Source organism: Falco rusticolus, chromosome 3 (assembly GCF_015220075.1).
Source record: "Falco rusticolus isolate bFalRus1 chromosome 3, bFalRus1.pri, whole genome shotgun sequence".
NCBI classification, from domain to species: domain Eukaryota; kingdom Metazoa; phylum Chordata; class Aves; order Falconiformes; family Falconidae; genus Falco; species Falco rusticolus.
This window is the reverse complement of record NC_051189.1, coordinates 91,933,782-91,951,877: the sequence shown is the minus strand read 5'-3', so window position 1 is coordinate 91,951,877 and position 18,096 is coordinate 91,933,782. Positions and strand designations below refer to the sequence as shown.

Genomic DNA, 18,096 nt, shown 5'->3' with positions numbered 1-18,096 from the left:
AAAAGCATAGAGTGCAATTCCTTAAATTGCAGTAGTGAAAACATTATCGAATACCCCAGTTATGCTTAGAGTTCAGCTTTTCTTTAAAGAAACGGTCCTGTAGTGCAAAAGATGAGGGGAGAAAAATTGAAGGCATGACTCAAGTGATTTCAGTGGAAACTTGCAGCATCTGAAACAATAGCTCTGCAATGCTGTCCCAGTCATCTGAGTGGCTTCCAGCACGGTTGCCAATGTTGGTGCTTTAAATGGCCCCAAGTTAACTCTTTTGCCATTCATTAAAACAGGAAAGGAAGAAGAAGAGTTGCCTATTAGGGAAATCTTACAAAGCCTCAGCAACTCGCCAGTCAGTTGGGAGAGAAAAGGCCCCCTGCAGCTGTGCTGTAATTTGGCTCAAGCATCTGCAGCAAAATGGCATCTTAATTCTTGAATAGTCACTAAAAGTTTTGAGGCAAGTGAGGAATCATGACTTTCCAGTGAAGTAGGGAACATGCATGATGAAATACAGTTGAATTTGATTAAAATACCAAAGTAAAACAGGGCTGTTAACAACACATAGAAAGTATAGTGGGGAAATGAATGAGGGATCTTGCTCAGTTTTCCTGAAAAGGAATCGGTGTGGAGAAAGCAGACTTATTCCCAAGTTAGGAAAATGCTGCTCTAATTGACAAATAAGTCACAAATAAATGAACAACTTGTTGCCAAAGGCACTGGCTTCAAGAGAGAATTGCAGTAAGCAGATTTAATAGCTCTCTGCCACCAAAAGGAGCATCCTGCTCTTCCATCCACTTCTGTCCTCGGTGCGTACTTCGCGCTGCTACGTGCGCTTCTTGGATCCCTTTGTGAGCTGCTTAGCTGAGCTAATGCAGCATAAAATTACCCTGATATAAAATTAAGGTAGCTTTTTTCTTTTTCACCTAGTGAGTTTAGGAGAGCTTAAGGAGCACCTAGTCTCCAGCTGTGGTTTGAAGGAGAAAAAGGGTAACTTTGTAGCTGGAGGGAATAGTGACCCCCTTGCTCTTCTGTGGGTGAACGGAAAGGACGTGGTTTGCTGCCACCAAAGCCGGTCCTCAGGCCCCTCTTCAGTCCCCATCGCTGCCATCTGATGTAACAGACTCAGCAGAGGTCCTGTGCTAGATAGTCTTTTTGTCACATCACAGCAGCACGTGGGGCTGGTAAAAGAAGACCTAAGTGGGGTTTACTTTGCTATTTAATCACACCTTGAGTTTCCACTAAGTCAGGGGGTTGTGTGGAGAGATGGATGCAAAGGGTAATGTACCTATAAAAGAAGAAAAAAAGGATGTTAGCCCCAAGCAAGGGCAGGGAAGGCTTAAACAATGTAATGTATAAAAGTATTACAAACTTTCAAAATCTGTTTTCATTTCCCTTATATATGACTCTCCAGTTTAAATAATTAGAAGATGCTTTGGGCTTTTTGTACCATCAGGGGCTTTGCTTTTCCTTCTTGAAAGAAGGCTTTTAAAGCTGTATGTGGCAAAAGCATAGAGTGTATTAGGGTCATTTGCTAAGTAAACTGGGTGGTTTACGTTCCAAATACAGTAGCCATGCATGCTGGGATAGCTCTATAGGAAGAAGGTCTGTAAACATGTTTGGCTGTATGAAGACCATCTGTGTTCAATGCCTGAATAAGTTACTTGTTCAAGAGGCAGAGCACCGCTGGCAATTTTGCCTGCTCTGGACAGAGGCTGTTGAGGTCTCTGTGGAAGCCTTTTCTCCTGGAGCAGGTGGCCTTGGTCATGTAGCATCCAGACAGTAGGTCCCTGCCTCCCATTTGCGCGCTACTGCCCCTGCTTTGCTGCTCTGGTGCTTTTTGGAGCCTTTGTGCCAATTCAAGTCCCAAGACAGAGTGGAAACCTGCAAAAGAACAGCATGGGAAGAACTATTTGATCAGTTTAATCTTCTCAGGGTGGCAAGGTACCTGTGTAGGAGCATGGGAAGAGCAGGTCTTGTTCTCAAACCATTCCCTCTCCCTGTGTGGTGCAACTCTGATGATGTTAGGAATATCTTTTTGATGCATCTGTGTGTCATGCTGTGTGGATTGCAGATTCCTCAAAAGCCTGGGGTTGCTTGTATCCCTAGTTATTTACCTGTGCAGGCAGCATTTAGCAATTGATCTACATAATGTTATGCAGTGTAGGCTGAGACTTCTGTGGCACAGAAATCTCTCTCTGGGATAGTTTGGATGGCAGCAAATCACACCCTGGGGCTGTTTTACCAGGGAGATTGTGTATGGTTTAATTTCTCACAAGCATTTCCATTTACTGTTAGATAATTCTGTCTCCATATAAAAGGCTTTTTTATGCTCTAAGACACCATCCTGTCAAAACACCGAGTGGATCACCAAATACCAGGCTGGTAGCTGCCCTGGAGCTTTGATTGTTGAGGAATGTGCTAAGTGCCTTGGTGAGGAAGGAGTTTTGTGTCTGGGAGGAGGTGCTGGTGATGCCTCTTTCTGGAGGGCTTATCTGGCCTCAGTTGGCTCTCACAGGCCTAGGAGGCTTGCAGATTTCCTGATTCTTCATTAGTAGCAATGATTCATTTACGTAGCTTATATAATGGTAGAAGAAATTCTATGTCCTAATGATGGATAACCTCAGTACAGAGGGTGGGAGGAGGGGAAGAGGGGAATGGAAGTATGCTAACCATGAGGTCTTTTCTAATCAACACCAGGGAATGGCAGGTCAGGCTTGTGATGAGAATTAAGTTCCTAATTCTGAGTGTTTGCATAATGCCTTTCATCTACAAAACACTTCCACAAACACTAATTAGTATGAATTACAGCTTGGTGATTACGAAAATAGGGCTGCAAAAGTCTGCGCAGTTCGCTGATAACAGAACATTCATAGGGTTTTTTTTCTGTATTCAGGGTTTCGCATGAGGTACTTCCCCTCACTCCCTGCTCAAGTGCTTTGTGTTCCATAAATATAAAACCTGAAGCACGCACACAGCGGTTAACTGCCCTGGTATCCAGCATGTTCCTAGTGCATTGCATGTCACTGAGGCAGTGGTGATGAGTTCCCACGCTGAGCTCAACAGCAGCTTGTCTTCTGGTGGGCTGGGTTTGTATGCTGATCGAGAGCAGTCTGCTTTGACCTTGCTGTCTTCACTTTGCACGGTGGCACATTGTTTTAAAAACTTTGAACGGTTAGTGTCAAGAAGTTAAATATTTGAGATGCCCCACAGGTGATGCTACTATTTTCTTTTCAGATGTAAAGCTGTCCTCATGCAAGGAGCCATGACACTGCCTTCTTAGGTGTGACTTTGTCAATCATTGACACTTTTTCACACGTAGTGGTGCACTCTCCCAGTTCCCCAAAATATAAAAAATTATAACAATGTCTCCTTCTCAGCCCTTCACCCCGTATTTTATTGATCTCACTCTATTTTAAGTAAAGCAAAATCCAAAGTTCTAATTGTGAATGCATATATATAATATACTTTATAGCTGCTGGTAACAATCTGCTGAAATATTTGAATAGAAACACTACAGCATGTGAAACTGGACGAAGTTGTGAGATTTAAATGCTCTTTATTGTGCTGACATTCAACCTGATGGCTGGCTTGGAGCTGACAGACTGCTTTGAATGGGTCTGTGAAAGCTGCCTACGAAAAGCAAGTTCATATATTCTTTGTGGAAATGGCATATGGAGCTGACTAAAAGGGATCCTCAGTTCCACTGGAAAACTTGTGGGAGTTGACAAGTTGAAAAATTTTGGAAATCTCCACATAATGATCCAATTATTATTTAAAAATAGCAGTGTGCTCTGGTGCTTCATATCATTCTTGCACAGGAAGAGGGGGAGAAAGGGGAATTATAAACACTAAGCATGAGAGTAAGATGTAAAAATCTCATGTTCCTTTGACATCAAGCCCAAGCTCTGCAGCAGGTGCCTCCCCAAGTTTGGTGGCAGCGTAACTCTTCCTCCTCGTCAGCAGTGTACCAACACGTGCAACTACAGGTTGCAACTGCAAAGCCTGCCTGCGAAGGAGCAGTGCAGATCCTCATGCCCCTGTTGCCAGCACTCATTTTTGGAGCGGTTTCTTCCTCACCCTCCAGTCGGGCTGGTTTTGTGGATCCCTGTGGCTGCTGTGGGGATACAAGGTGGAGGGACAGTTTTCTTGTGAGTGCAACTAACGGCTGCCTAAGGCTCAGTGAAGTGACGTGAGCCCTGTTTTGTGCTTGGTCCGTGTCTGTTAGGCTTGCCCTCAACAATAAGGCCAAGAAAAATAGTTTTTTGAGCCAGCTCCTCTTGCAGATGGGGCTGAAAAGCACGTGTCTGTTGGGAAGAGGAGATCTTTGCAGCGAGTTTTGTGGCTGTAAGCTATAGAGAAATAATATACCGTGCCATATAACATATAATACCATAGACTCTCTCATGCTACTACTGAAAACTCTTGACAAGTTGCTTGTAATCTCCAAGGGACTTGTTTACGGCCTTACAGTAGTTCCTAGATGTTTACTTGTTCATCTTTGCTGCTTCGAAAATGATGGTTAAATCAAGCAGTAATACAATGTGCTGTCCCTGCTTAATCCCATCTGAAAGGAATGTGTCAATGCAAAGCTGGCTGAGAAATCCAGGTTTTAGTAAGCTGAAAAAAAATAATGAGAAGAATTAAAAATGGATGGCAATATTTGGAAGGGATTGCATGACTTTTTCACCTCTTTGCCAGCTGTAACGATCTAGCTTTATGTCCATCCTGGCTTTTTAACACTGTTTCTTCATACTTCCTTATTTTTAGGGTTGGTCGACGGCCCGTACTGCTCTTCTCTGTCATATTCATTTTGATATTTGGATTGACTGTGGCACTCTCCGTGAACGTGACCATGTTCAGCACACTCAGGTTTTTTGAGGGGTTTTGCCTGGCTGGAATAGTCCTCTCCCTGTACGCACTGCGTGAGTATGCCTTCATCACCCATCCAAATTATTGATACGTGGTTTGCTGTTCTCTGGCTTCCTGCTTTCATCCAGACAGATGAAACCTGAATCCTATGGACTGAAAAAGCTTTAGCCTGAGTTTTGTTAAGGAGTTAGAGGTTTTGCAGCTGTCTCTCTAAGTTGCTACAGAGTAATCTGTGAAGCTGTTTGAGAGCTCATTTTAGGAGTTATAAGAGTTATGTAAAGGAGTTATATATATGTAAGAGTTATATATAAGAGTTTGCTTGTTGTCGTTTAAACCTAGAAGTCATCTATGTCATAGCTATAATGTGTAATGGGAGTGGATTTCACCTTGCAGTATTGAGCTTGATAGGAGACTCCCCACTTTTACTGTCTCTAGCAGTATGTACTTGGCACTTTTTCAGAAATTCCTGTTATTTGCAGCAAGAGATCCTGTGTCCCTACCTCAGGACTGTAAAGTACGGCAAAAATATGTGAGAAGAGCCTGAAGTAATTTTATCAGGGATTGGGTTTTTTTTTTGGAGGGTGGTGGTGGTGTTGCTTTTTGTCTGTTACATGGAAGAAAAAAATAACTGTAAAGAAACTTGAGGGGAAGCTTGTAAGGAGTGTTTATATTTTCATATCTAGGGTGATGTGTAAACTTGTAGCTAAAACATTTGAAAACCCCTTTTGGAGGCCTTGCCTTTGGAGAGTACATGTGTGATGCCACCAGCTTAATCTGTGTCCCTTGGATATGCTCCAGAGAGCTCTGTCTGCTGCTTCCTTGGCTACTTGTAATTAACAGAGTACTGTACCACCTGAGGAAAACACAAAATTGCCCACTCTTTATTATGGCTCTGGAATAGTATTAACTATACCCTGGAAGTTGCTGTACATATGTTCATAAATTTTTATTTACTGCCTGTTGTAGATGGTATCCAACTCATTGAGACTTAGCACAGAATCCTTACTCTACATGGAGTGTTTTATAGTATTAAGTTCCACAGTTTTGGTTTTGGTCTGCAGCAAAGGGAAAGAAGTCCAGCTAGGTTATATGAGACTTTGTTCTGTATCGCACTTCTTCATTATAGCTGATATGGTACCTGAGATACATATTTTTATCTTCTCTTGCTTTTGGTGAAAAATCTCCAGTGAGAATTTTTCACCAAAAACCCAAAAGTACCACTGAAGACATTACACTTGTATTGGGAAGCTGTGGGAGGAGGCTTCAGCCATTACCAGTATGACATTCAGCTGGAAATTTGGAAATTAGGCTTGTTGGGATTTTTGACAGCCCAATGCAGCTTGTTAGTTTTTCTTGGTTAGTGGTTTGTTCTTTATTTATTAAAATAATACATTATTTAAAATATTTTAAAAAAAAATTATTATTATGGACCTTTTGAAATTAGAGGGAAAGAGTGTATGATCACCTTAGGTCAAGTGTATGTGTCACCTTGGGTCAGACAGTAGCATGCCATTCCAAGGCTTTCATTCAGCAAAAGGGAGATCCTGGTTAGTTCATGCCCTGCTTGATCCAGGGCAAGGATTTGAGTCTGATTTACACACATATGCGTACCCTGATAATTAGCGTTTGCTATCACCACTGCTGTCTGGAAAGACATTGCGGGAGTAGAGTGACTATCTCTGAGTAGGAGTAGGAGAGATCTCTGTGAGATTAGCTGCAGCCTGTAGATAGGTGTACTTGTGTGGAAGTAAGAAAATGTGAAAGATGCAGCCCCTGCACCTCTTGTAAATCTTCTGACCCTTCTGGCTGGGGAGGTGAGGGGAAGGGTTTTCCTGTATTAAATATTTTCATTTAAACAAACAAAAAAGGCTGTCATCTTGGTGCAGAGCAACAGGAGAGGATTAATCTGTCAAGTCTTAAGAGAATGGGAGTAGCAGGGGTTTTTATGTGGTGATGTTGGTTTTGATTTCAGTACTCCTAATTTGTTAGCCCTTCTCTCAATTTAGATTTACTGTCTTTCCCTTTCTGCTGGAGTCTGTAGCATGCCACTGCATTCCTTTGGAGTCTTATTCCATTTCATAGCCCCTCTTCCCTTTCTCTTCATGGCCTTCATTTCTTCCCCTGGAGGTTTGTTGCCCCTGAATTCCCAGCTGGCTGCCCTGAGAAAAACAATAGAAACTGGAAAGTTTGATCTGCCAGACAGTCATTAGCTGAAGTTTTCAAAGCTACTGTGCAGAAGCGACTGTATACAGGCTTGCATAGCCTGCAAAGGTAATTAGCCTGCCACAGGGATCCTTTTACACTGTGTTGAGCTTGCTAGTTGTGCTTGGATTTATGGCCTGCCTAAGGGAAATTGTCAATAGCAGTCCTGGATGCTTTGGGAGCGGGAAGAAGCACCGAAGTGCTGTTTTTAAAACGCAGAGTTGCCAAGGTTGAGTTGTCCACACCATTCAAACTGCACTCTTAATAGCCTAATGCTGTTTTCCCACCTGTCTGCCCTAAGGTGCAGAGCGAGCCGGGGGATGAGCCTTGCCTTCTGTGGAGGGACAGCACTGAGCCCAGACCACCTGTGCTTCTCTGCAGGCTTTCCCCAGTGTCGTAGTGAGCTAGCTTCTTGCAGCCTCCAAGTGTAGCCTCTGGCCTGGAGCTGCTTTGGACTTGTCTAGAGAAACCACTTTGGGATGTTGATTTGTTAAACTGAGAAGTTTTCCTGCAGCTGCTGTAGTTTTGTTGGAAAAAGGAGTTTCAGGTGAAATTTCTCATGAACCTGCAGGAAGAGACAGGCTCTGAGCAGGTGATGGTTTTTGCTGCGGAGGGAAGCAGAGGAGAAATGAACCTGGGGCTTTTCCCTCCCAGGTGCTATAGGTCATTGCATCATCTAGGACAGGGGTCCTCAAACTACAGCCAGTGGGCCGGATACGGCCCCCCAGGGTCCTCAATCCAGCCCCTGGTATTTGCAGACCACCCCACACACACATACACACACCGGGGGTTGGGTGGGGGAAACGAAGTGGCAGGCAGTCTGCTGCTGCTGCTTGATCTGCTCGCTGGCCCCCCGTTTAAAAAGTTTGAGGATCCCTGATCTAGGAAAACGAAAGGCAGTTTAAACCTTTTGCAGTGAACACACACAGCTTTGAAAGGCTTTTGTTCCATGCTGATATGGAGTGGGGGGAGCTTCTACCGTCTTCCAGAAGCAGTTTTCTGCTTGGTACCAACCTTCGGTGGGTTCCTATGCTCCTGAGCAGCTGGCACACATCTTGTGTGGTGAGGCACCAGGAAGGTCCTTGGGAAACTCTCCCCACCAGGAGAGCAAAGTGGCTCCCAATATGCCATGCTCAGCAGTCATCTGATACACAGAGCTGGAGCCGTCTGCTGAGATGCTGGTTAGGTCCCCTGCTATGCTTGCTGAGCAGATTTCTGTGGAAATGGTCCACCCCTTGTTGGAGAAGGGTGCTGGGACTGCAGATTAAATTTCCTGGAGAGAGAAATGGTGAAGGGGTGCTAAGGAGCAGTCAGGCTGCAGTGGTTGGACAGGGCTGTATGCCCTGCCCAGCAGTTAAATGTAGGAAAGCATATAGATTGAGGGGTTGGAGGAGGACAGGTTGTTTAAGAGAAAAGCTATTTTTTCTGAGAGTGCGTTTCGCTCCAGTATTTGTTGCTGCATGCATGTCCAGGAAGGAAGGACGGGCATCCTGCCCCTGCTGGCTTGGCACAGTTGGATGCATGGCGCTGTGGCCTTCTGCCCAGCTGAAGAAGAGGAGGTTTGAGTTTACCCATTGGGGTGGAAAGCCCTAAGCTGGTCCTACAAGGGAGTTCCCTTCAGACAGGCCAAGAGGAAGGAGAAGAGGTGTGGGAGCCCTGAGTAGGGACACGTGTGCCTGAGTAATGCTCAGCTGGTGTCTGTGGACTCATACAGAGAGCGAGGTGTGCCACTCACTGCAAAGAGTTCTGCTTGCGGGTTGCAACTCATGTGGGACGAAGTACACTTGGCAAATGTGAAAGTCATGGGAGAAAGCAAATTTGATTATCTCAGGGCAGGGGAGGGCGTTGCTTCTGGGTCACTTCAGTCTCGCTGGGGCATTGCCTTGGCTGTGACCACAGGGCAGCCCTTTCCTGTGTGCTTCTCTAGAAGGCCAGATTCTGCAGCTGACTCAGCACGGGTCCCTTCCTTAGGGCTCGCTTTCACGAGCAGGCACGCTGATGCAAGAGCTCTTATGGCTGAGGGCAGCAGTTCCTGCTCCCTCTTCTCTCTTCTCACGTGCTGCTGCCCAGGCCACACTGGTGCCAGCGTCTGCCTAAGCCCTTGCGAGGGACGCTATCCACCTTCCCTCTGGAGAAGGCAATGAGCTGTTGTCCGTGGGATGGACCCTCTGATCTTGTCCCCTCTTCCTTTGGGAGATCTGCTGGGTGTTAAATGAATGAAGAGAAGCAAGGGTTCCCGTCCAGCTGATTGCTTCCTATGCCCTATCTGTCTCCTTCCCGATGTCCGTGCTTTTGTCGCTTTCTGGAGTCAAAACTAGGATGATGGTATTAATTAAACTACTTAAGGGGGAGGAGAGGAGGGGGGAAGAGTTGTATTTTTTCTGGCAAATGCTCCTGGCAGGTTTAATAAGCCTCCTGTTAAAGTGCTGCGTGCCATCATTAACGACTGTACCTGAGCTCAGACAGCACAAGCCATGGTGCGCGTTTGCGCACAATTGCAGGCTGTTCAGCAGTTTCATGGGTGACTGAACTACAGATTATGCTGCAAAATTAGAAAGTCTAGACTTGAATGAACCAGTAAATAGGCTCTGGAAATAGCTTTGCTGAAAGGGAGACAACATCTCAGGTTGGAGTGGGGAGGCAGGGGTGTCCTCCAATACATAGTAGCAGGATGAGTAGGCATGTTGTTTCTCCTTCGCTGTTAGAAGAAAAAAAAGGTAGGAATGCTGCTGAAAATCACAGATTGTGTTTCAAAAGCCTGGAGAAGCTTGGCAAAGGCTTCCAGGCTGGCTAAGGTGTCCAGCTGTGATGTATCTTTTTCATTTATAGTTAGGTCAATCCAACCTGTTACTCCTGTAAATTACACAGGCGCTGATCTGAGGGAGGCTAAATGTGGCTGCTTAAGATTTTTTATTTTTTTTTTAAACAGGTATCCTGGAAAGCTGGAGCAGCATGCTAGAAAGCTTGCTCCAGGCTGAAAAATGAGCAAGTGCCAAAACAGAGTGTGGAAGCCTCTGGGTGTTGGGCTGTAGGGATGTTATTTGTAAAATAATTTTGCTTCCAGTCAGGTGTCAGTATAAAGGGTGAGATTTATCTTTCTTTCTTTTTTTCCCCCCTTCTTCCTCTCCCTCACAGAAGTGTACGAGGCTGTAAGATCCTGGAGCATCCCAAGTTTATAATTTTCACCTCTCTTGCAGCTGAATGTTCTAAACAATAGAATTGCTTGATTTTTATTCTCCATTTTCCTCTCCTGACTCTTCAGTAGCAAGCATGGCCCTGGCTAGGCAAGGCAAGCGAAGCACTGGAAACTGCAGGCTCTGAAGTTATTCTGTGTAATCTGAACCAGCTCGATAAATAACTCTGCAAAGCATTCCCAGATCGGAGGATGTGGAAAACATCTGACTCCTTTCCTGTGCATTGACATGTGCGCTAGCTCTGCAGTAACATTCAGTTCTCTCCACTGACAGGTCTGTGATAAGATCAAGGTTGTTAAGCCACCTACCTTCTGTTTATGTAACCAGCCTTTCCTTGCTCTGAGTCACTTGATGCAGATCTAGTAGGAGTGATCGCAGAGGGATCCGCTGAATGGAAAATCTTACTGGATCACCCTAAAGTGACCATTAACTGTTAAACGATACCAAAGCTTCTGTTTAGAGAGGAGTCACAGGCTGTTCTAACATTGAGATGGGATGTGAGTTTCTGGAAACAGCACTTCTGCATTTTTAATAGCTTTGCACAAGACCGGTTGTAAGAAATAATATGCAGTAGGAGCAATCCAGCTGCTCAAAAAAAGGACTATGCCTGCCTTTTATCAGATGCCTGGGGGCTCAATTTATGCAAGAGTGGAAAAGGTTATTGGAATTACAGTGCTCTCCTTATAAGTATAAATCTTCCTTGCTCTACATTGCTTCCCTCAGTACAATCAAATTATGACTCTTCATATAATCTATTGGTCTCTTCCTCCTCAGTACTTTCTTCTGAATTTTCTTCCCTTTTCTGATGGTCAGAGTGGGGATGGACTCTTCTAGGAACACAGTGGACATCACCCTTATTTTAACCCCTACAAACTGTGTTCTAGAGCAGTGGTGCCCTTGAAGCATTGCTAACATTGTCCTGAATCCTGGGAAAACTGTACCATTTGAGGCAGCACATTTGAAGTTTATACCATCTTAAGGTATGCTGAAGGGGAATAAAAGAAGGATCTTTCTAAGGTTTCTTGGGAGGTTAGAAGATGTTTGGTTAATGCAGAAATTGCGGCAGGATCTAATTTTAATCAGTTTTGCCATTTCAGTTGCTAAAAATCTTGTGTGTTGTCAATGTGACAGAAAGCCCAAGGAATTAATTTTATTTGAGGTACATGCTGTATGACTGGTCAATTGAGAATGCAATAAGATGCAACACTGCAGTTGTTATACTTGTGATGATGACAATCAGATGAGATTAGAGTACACTTGCAATTTCCCCAGCTTAAAATGCAGCTTGCATTTACCATTTAAAGTGTCCGTCTTTTAATTGTTCCAAACCAGCTACAGCAGTTTGGGTGTGCTCAGCATGTGAAATTTTACTTTCTGTCATGCAGATACTTGTAACTGTAACTGTTCAGGATTGTAATGACATTTTTAGGGATTTTTTTAAATTATTTTTTTTCTGAGCAATGTCAAATATACTCATAGGTCTACTCATCCCTGTTGCACAGCTAACAGCTTGCTTCCACTGAGAGGAAATGAGAAGGGCTCCTATCTTCCCCTTCCACATTCCTTTGCATTGTCTCAGCTGCTCATACAACCATGTCTTCAAACTACAAGGAAGTGTTTATGATGGGTGTATAGTTAAATCCAGAAAGTTGCCTTTCACTTGCAACTCTGACTTGGCTAAAGTGGTGTTAGTTACTCTTACTGTAAGAGTAAATTGTAAAGTCTGTTTCCCCTGCTGCTCTTTTTTTTTTTTTTTTCTTCTTTGTTGTAAGACAGCTGCTAAATGGCTTTTCCTCGCTATGCAGATCCAAGCTATTCAGCGTTGTGAAGGAGGGTTGCTGCTAGCCAAAGCTTCACATAACGTGTGCGTGCACATCTGTGCAAGCCCTGTCCAAAGTGACTGATGCTGCTGTCGGGCCGTGGGGGCTCTGTACCTTGCAGAGTCCTCTGGCTGCTGTGCACCAGCACCGGGCACTGCCAGCCTCCCTCCTGGGAGCGGGTCTCAGCAGGATGCCAAGGAGTCCCCCAGCAGGAGGAGAGCATCCCACCACAGCGGTCAGGTCTGCTGCTTCCCACCAGCAGATTAAAGCCTTCCCACTGTGCCCAGTGCCTCAGCTCCAATGACTGCCTGTTTGGGCTGGGAAATGGTTGTGTGCTTTGCAGTTACAGGGGTTTGATATTGCAGCAATGTTGTATCATTGGTGTATGTCTGATACTGTCGTGTGTTCATAGTTAATCCCATGCTTCCATGATCCGAGAGGATGTTGTGTTCTTTTTTTCTCTGAGAAATGCGACTGATTCAGAAACAGGCATGTGGACTCTGTTAGTTGTGATTTATTTTTTTATTTTTAGGGCTGGGGGATTTTTTTGCTAGCGGGAAACTTTGTTTGTTGCAGAGAGCATCAAAGAGAAGTTGTACATATAAAGCCTATTTTGCTAAGTCTGTTTGCTTACTGAGTTTTAGCTATCCTGTTCCTCGGCCGTGTCTTTACATTTGGCAGAACTTGAAAACTGGATGGACTAGGGTTGGAAATAAGATGGGCAGCAACCAGCTCAGGAGCTGCCCTTAAGGCACTCAGCATAGCTGGGGAAAAAAAATTCAACCCTGTGTTTCTTCCAGTATAGGTAGACTTTTTTTGTGTGCATCTGTTAACTTTCTGCTGCAAGAGGAAGCACACAGAGGTTCATAAATCACCTATGAATGAACAGTGCTTTACTTCCCTTTCCTGCCTGTCCCTACAGGATAGCTTGTCATGAAAATGCAAGCCAAATTATCGCAACAGGATGTACACAGAGGAAAAACCATGTGTATGAAGAAGGTAGATTTAGAAGTTATCTGTAGTGACTTGAATATTCAAGTCCAGCAACAAATGTCAGCACACATTCACATAAATATTTATGTGCCTTTCAAGAGGAACTGTAATTTAACAAGGCTAGCCAAATTCCCATCCCCAGTCACACAGACATGAGTCCTATTTTCTCGCTTACAAATAACATAACCCTGTGGGATTTTTACTAGTTCAAGTTAATTAAATTTCACTCGAAGCATGAAATTTGCAGGCAACTCTTGTTGCAGGATTTCTGCAAATGCATATTATTTAGTCAGATACAATAAAAAGTTCACTCTTGTTTTAATTCTTCATTTTATTTGTTGCCAGTCTACAGAATTCAATCATACATGCTGTTCCAGTACTCATATCACTTCTCTTTATTTTTTAAATAAAACTACTCAAGGTTGCATTGCAAATGAAACTGTTGAAGTCATACGCTGCAGTTACTGATGGACCTGAAAGTATGAGCTATGTTTTTGTCTTTTGAGAACATCTGGTCCCTTCTTAAATGAATTGTACATAGACTTAGTAGTTTTTAGAGATAAGTTGAGACGTAAGTGTTTGTTAGTATCTTGAAAACTTGTTTGCTAACATTCTTTGCATTCTGGTTGTGGTGTGAATTGTGAGAGAAGAAATCAGCTTACTGAAGTCTAATGAATGATCCGCAAATCTTTGCGAGCACTACTCCAGTTCCAGATATGAGTAGTGTGTCTGCTTTAGTCACCCCACACATTCAGTAAGGAGTCTTTCAGCTATAGATGATCTTGAATTTAAGCTTGGTAATAAAACAGGTAATATCTTAGAGAAGAAGGGTGGTTGAAGAAGGCTTGTGGCTTGGAAATGTAGCTGTTGCTTGATGAAGTGTCTGTGCTGAACTGCCAGAGGGAGCATGGTCCAGTATTTGCATCAGAAGTTCCAGACCCTCATTCCTGCACCCCTCTTGGATGCACCAGCATCTCTCTCTTACTGGCTTGTGTTTGGAGGAATTCAGGGCAGACTAACTGTTCTTGTGGCTTCTTCCAGCTTTCTGTCCTAATGCTGTGGCAGAGATCACCTTCTTGTAGAGCAAACTATTAGTTTGTGCACTGATGCCTCGGTGCTCTCCCAAACAGTCGGGCGTTTAAGTGCAAATACATCTCCATCAGTGGCTTACCTCACATATTCAATATATTAGGTTAAGGACATGCATTTCATTCTGCTGCTGTGTATTCTCAGAGGAGAATAATCTCTGGCAGAAGCAGCAGCGGAGCCTGATGTTTGCACATGCCTTGGCCAGCCGAGCACATGAGAAGTGCCACAGTGCAGTGGAAGAGGGCAAGCTCTGCTGGAACGCTGTGCACTTTAATTAATAATTCTGTTAAAAAGCAGACTGCAAGACCTGTGTGCCCCGGTACTAAGCCGTAGGTAGGTTACTTTATGTACCATCTGTTATCCAAACAGTTGAGGCTAATTCCCTGGAGAAATAAGGAGGGTGTTTTCACTGTGAAGCATTCAGTTCAATGGATATTTAAGCACGTGGACCAGGGATCATTGTCTAAAATAAATAAACAAATAAATCCCTGGTGTCTTCTGCTTGATCTGAAACTGCTGTCCAGAGGGAACAACGTGCTGCTCTGCCAGCTCTTTAGGGGCCTTCCTCGCTTCCAGTGCTGCTTCCAGTGTGACTTCACTCCTGTGGTGGCGGGCAGTGTAGCTGCCTCCTGGATATAAGCACTCAGTTTACAGTTTTATAATAAAAAACACACAGGAAGCGGAGTCGATAATGTGGTGAGGCAAAAAGCAATATAATGGAAGAAATGGTTTTTTGTTATAGCAACCAAAAATGGATTGAAGGCAGGGAGGAAAAACAAGAGCAACTTATAAAGATTGTATAATGGTAGAAATAGCTTATGTGGTGAAATTGCAACCAGTGTTCTTAATAAGATCCCATTTTTTTGTTTCATTTATAGCTTTGACTTTGAAATAGGGGTTTTTGCCTGGAACTTGACTGACTTGTTTTTCAAGGCACAAAACCAAGTCTGTGTTTCTAGGAAGCTTGAGGAAAATTAATTAAAAGAGCTTTTGAATTACAGATTCATTAAAAATGTCTCTGCTTTGAAATCTAAATAAATAAAGCAAGCTGCTGTCAATGTTACTCATCTATTGGAAAAAATGGCTGCTCTTGTATCTGTACAGTATAGAAATGCAATTACTGCACTTGAGTGCTTTGGAGTTTGGGCAGGAGAAGCTTTGTACCAACCTTGACTCTACCCATTTGAGTCTTTTCAGATGTCACGTGTGAGTTTAGAGCTGTGAATCAGCCTGAAGTGTTGTCCTGTTCTGCTGCTTTTTTTTTTTTTCTTTAGTGAAGTCTGGAAGAAAATATGAAAAGTTCAGTCTGCATCTTGTAAACTTTTAACCTGATGGATTTGACTTTTTCAGGAGACAAAATTCACCCTTTTTGACTGAGTATTGCATTTCAATAAAATACTCATTCAGAAAGTGCCTTTTTCCCCTTCCTGACCTGTTCTTTAAGGGTGGTCTTTGGCTGAGTCGGTCCTTTGCTTTGTGTCGGTCCAGGGTCAGTAGCATGTGGCAAAGCTGAGAAAAAGAATAGCCGCTGTGTGACCTAGAGGGAAAATAAAGAAAATAGAATATACAATATGTACCACAGCTGCTGCTTTTCTCTTCCTGCTGCTGAGAGAGAATGTGATAGATATTTTTCTAAAATAAGAAATATGCTTCTATCCAATGAGGAATAATAACAGCAATTAAAGATTTCATATCCTAATTTTTTTGGAATCAAAAACACAGCCAGATGAAGCCAGCAGCTTGTTGTGGTAGCTTGTGTGGATTTGAGTAGCACTGCTGCCTCGGTGCTGTACTTCATTGGGAGTTTTCAGTTTTCAGGTGGGACTTCCATTGGAGATATTGGTGCTTTCTCCTGCCAGGACAGCTCTGTGTTTATTTACCCGTAGTCTTTGTCCCTTCTTCGGCCACCAATGCATGTCCTGCTTGCCCAGTGCCACTCAGCATGGCTCTGCTCACAGCAGCGCGGAGGAGATGCCTCACAGAAGCAGCGATGTTGGAGAAATAACCCACCTGGCCATCCAAGCAGGAGAGGGCCTTTTATTTATGTCTATACACAAAGCACATCCTTTCTGCCCTGATTGCTGGGAGTAGTTAAAATCTCAAAACGACAGTGCAGGGACAGGCTGAAGCTTTTGCCCTGCAGGAGAATCTGACAGCAGCTCTGGGACGGCCGAAGCTGACCTGGATCTGCCTGCTCTGGGTCTGCCCGTCCTTCCCTGGCTGGTGCTCCCACCTGCTGCTGGCCCTACAGCGAACTGATACAAGGGTCTAAACCAGGAGAAAACTCTTGGTTTTGTTGTTCGGTTTTAAGTCATTTTCCCCCTTGCCTTTCTCCCTTCAAAAGCGCACCCCAGCGCTGGATGAGTGTGGGTGAAGGAGAGCAGGAGTAGGTGACTGAGGAGTTAAGGAGAGAGAAAGGACTGCAAAAGCCATGTTACAAATTCAGCTTGCTGTAGTGCCCTGCTGTAGATGCAGTTTAAGAGCCCTTGTGGCTTGTAGCGTAGATGAATTGATTCTTGCAAGCTTATTGCAGCAGCCTTAGGTCAGGAAATTCTCTTGGTGAAAACAGATCAGGCTGTTACCAGTCACTCCTTTATTCAGTGTGGGTCATTCCAGTACATGGGATTTAAAACTTTGTTCCTGCAGGCTTTTTAAAGATCAGACAGTGTTTAATTGCATCTTGGTACGGATGGTAGGTCTAGTACGTTTAGAAACCTATGCCTTGGACAGGTTGATATTTCCTTTCAGGATAGCTGTCTTTGAAGCAGTAGCAGATGGAAGTTCTTCCACCACTTCTAGGCGCTGACTAACTTGTCTTGGAGAAGAGTGTATAAACTGGCAGTAGAGAAAAGGATTCTTAAAAATAATGTATAGAGATCTGTATGGCTTTAATTTTATTTACTTCAGCTTTCAGAGTGAGGATACCAGCCTTGGATTTGTTTAAAACTTCTGAAGCTCAGTTGGAGAACCAAATACGATCAGGTTTTGGCTATGCGATCTCTGCTTTTCTGTCTGGCTTCTCTTAGCAGCATCGAGATTAATGAATAAATGAAGTATCCAGTCTGCTGATGACAACGAATAATCTGTGACTCGGAGTAAAACATCCTGATCGTGGACTTGGCAGCCCATGATCAATCCTGAACCTTCAGGAGCAGAAAGGCAGATCATCTATCTGGTATTACAGTGCTGGAAAGACCCGATTTCTTTGAAAAGGTCATTTTGTTGCTGTTCCATCGGTCTTGCTTCAGTAAATTTTACCCTTTAAGGAGACTAGATTTTAGTTTTGACTTTGGGATAAAAAAGGTTTAGGGCTTGAACTGAGGGGCAGAGTTCACAATGTTTGTGTCTAGGATAAAGATGCTGAAAGATGTTTTCTGCACTGAATTGTCTGATGAGCTCGTATGACCTTGATCATCTACTCAGACCATTTGCAGAATCTTTGGGATTGTCATGGTGTTCAGTGTTTTGATTGGTTTTTTAATTTCTGCTTGCTTAATTAATTTCTGATTGATACTTAGGTGGCTACCTGAGAATGTCTGACTACAGGATGTCCATGTCTATTTTAAAATATTATACTGTGTAAAATAAGAAAACACAAAGGGAAGTTTCTGGATTTACGTGTTTAAGCTTCAGCTGTGTCTCCCGTTTCTTTTATTATAGATGGTAGTGCTGAAAAGAGTGAGTTTTACTTTTCTCAGCACTGGAAGGGAATAGTGCTTGTTCTTTGGAAAAGACATCTGTGAGAAAGGTACACTACAATGCTTGCTAATATATTAAAAGAATTCACTAAGATTTTAACTATTTATATGAAAACAAATTTGTCCTGATGACGGTGAATTGGGAATACTGGTCTGCAAAGTATTATGCACAATCCTAATTTCAAATAATATAATTTTAGTTACAGTAGTATCTTAAATTTAAATAACAAGGTTAAATGC

General features: G+C 43.4%; 1 protein-coding gene across 5 annotated transcripts in view; it reads left to right on the top strand.

The window, feature by feature from the left end:
- The window catches only part of SLC22A23 (solute carrier family 22 member 23), a 113,643-nt gene that overhangs the window by 19,228 nt on the left and 76,319 nt on the right, over nucleotides 1-18,096 (top strand). For all 5 annotated transcript variants that reach the window (XR_005103478.1, XM_037382334.1, XM_037382333.1 and 2 more), the window contains exon 3: nucleotides 4,759-4,913. Coding sequence is in view for 4 of the 5 variants with exons in the window: in XM_037382334.1 (XP_037238231.1) it covers nucleotides 4,759-4,913 (155 nt within the window). In the remaining variant the exon portion in view is untranslated. The remainder of the gene's footprint in view (nucleotides 1-4,758; nucleotides 4,914-18,096) is intronic.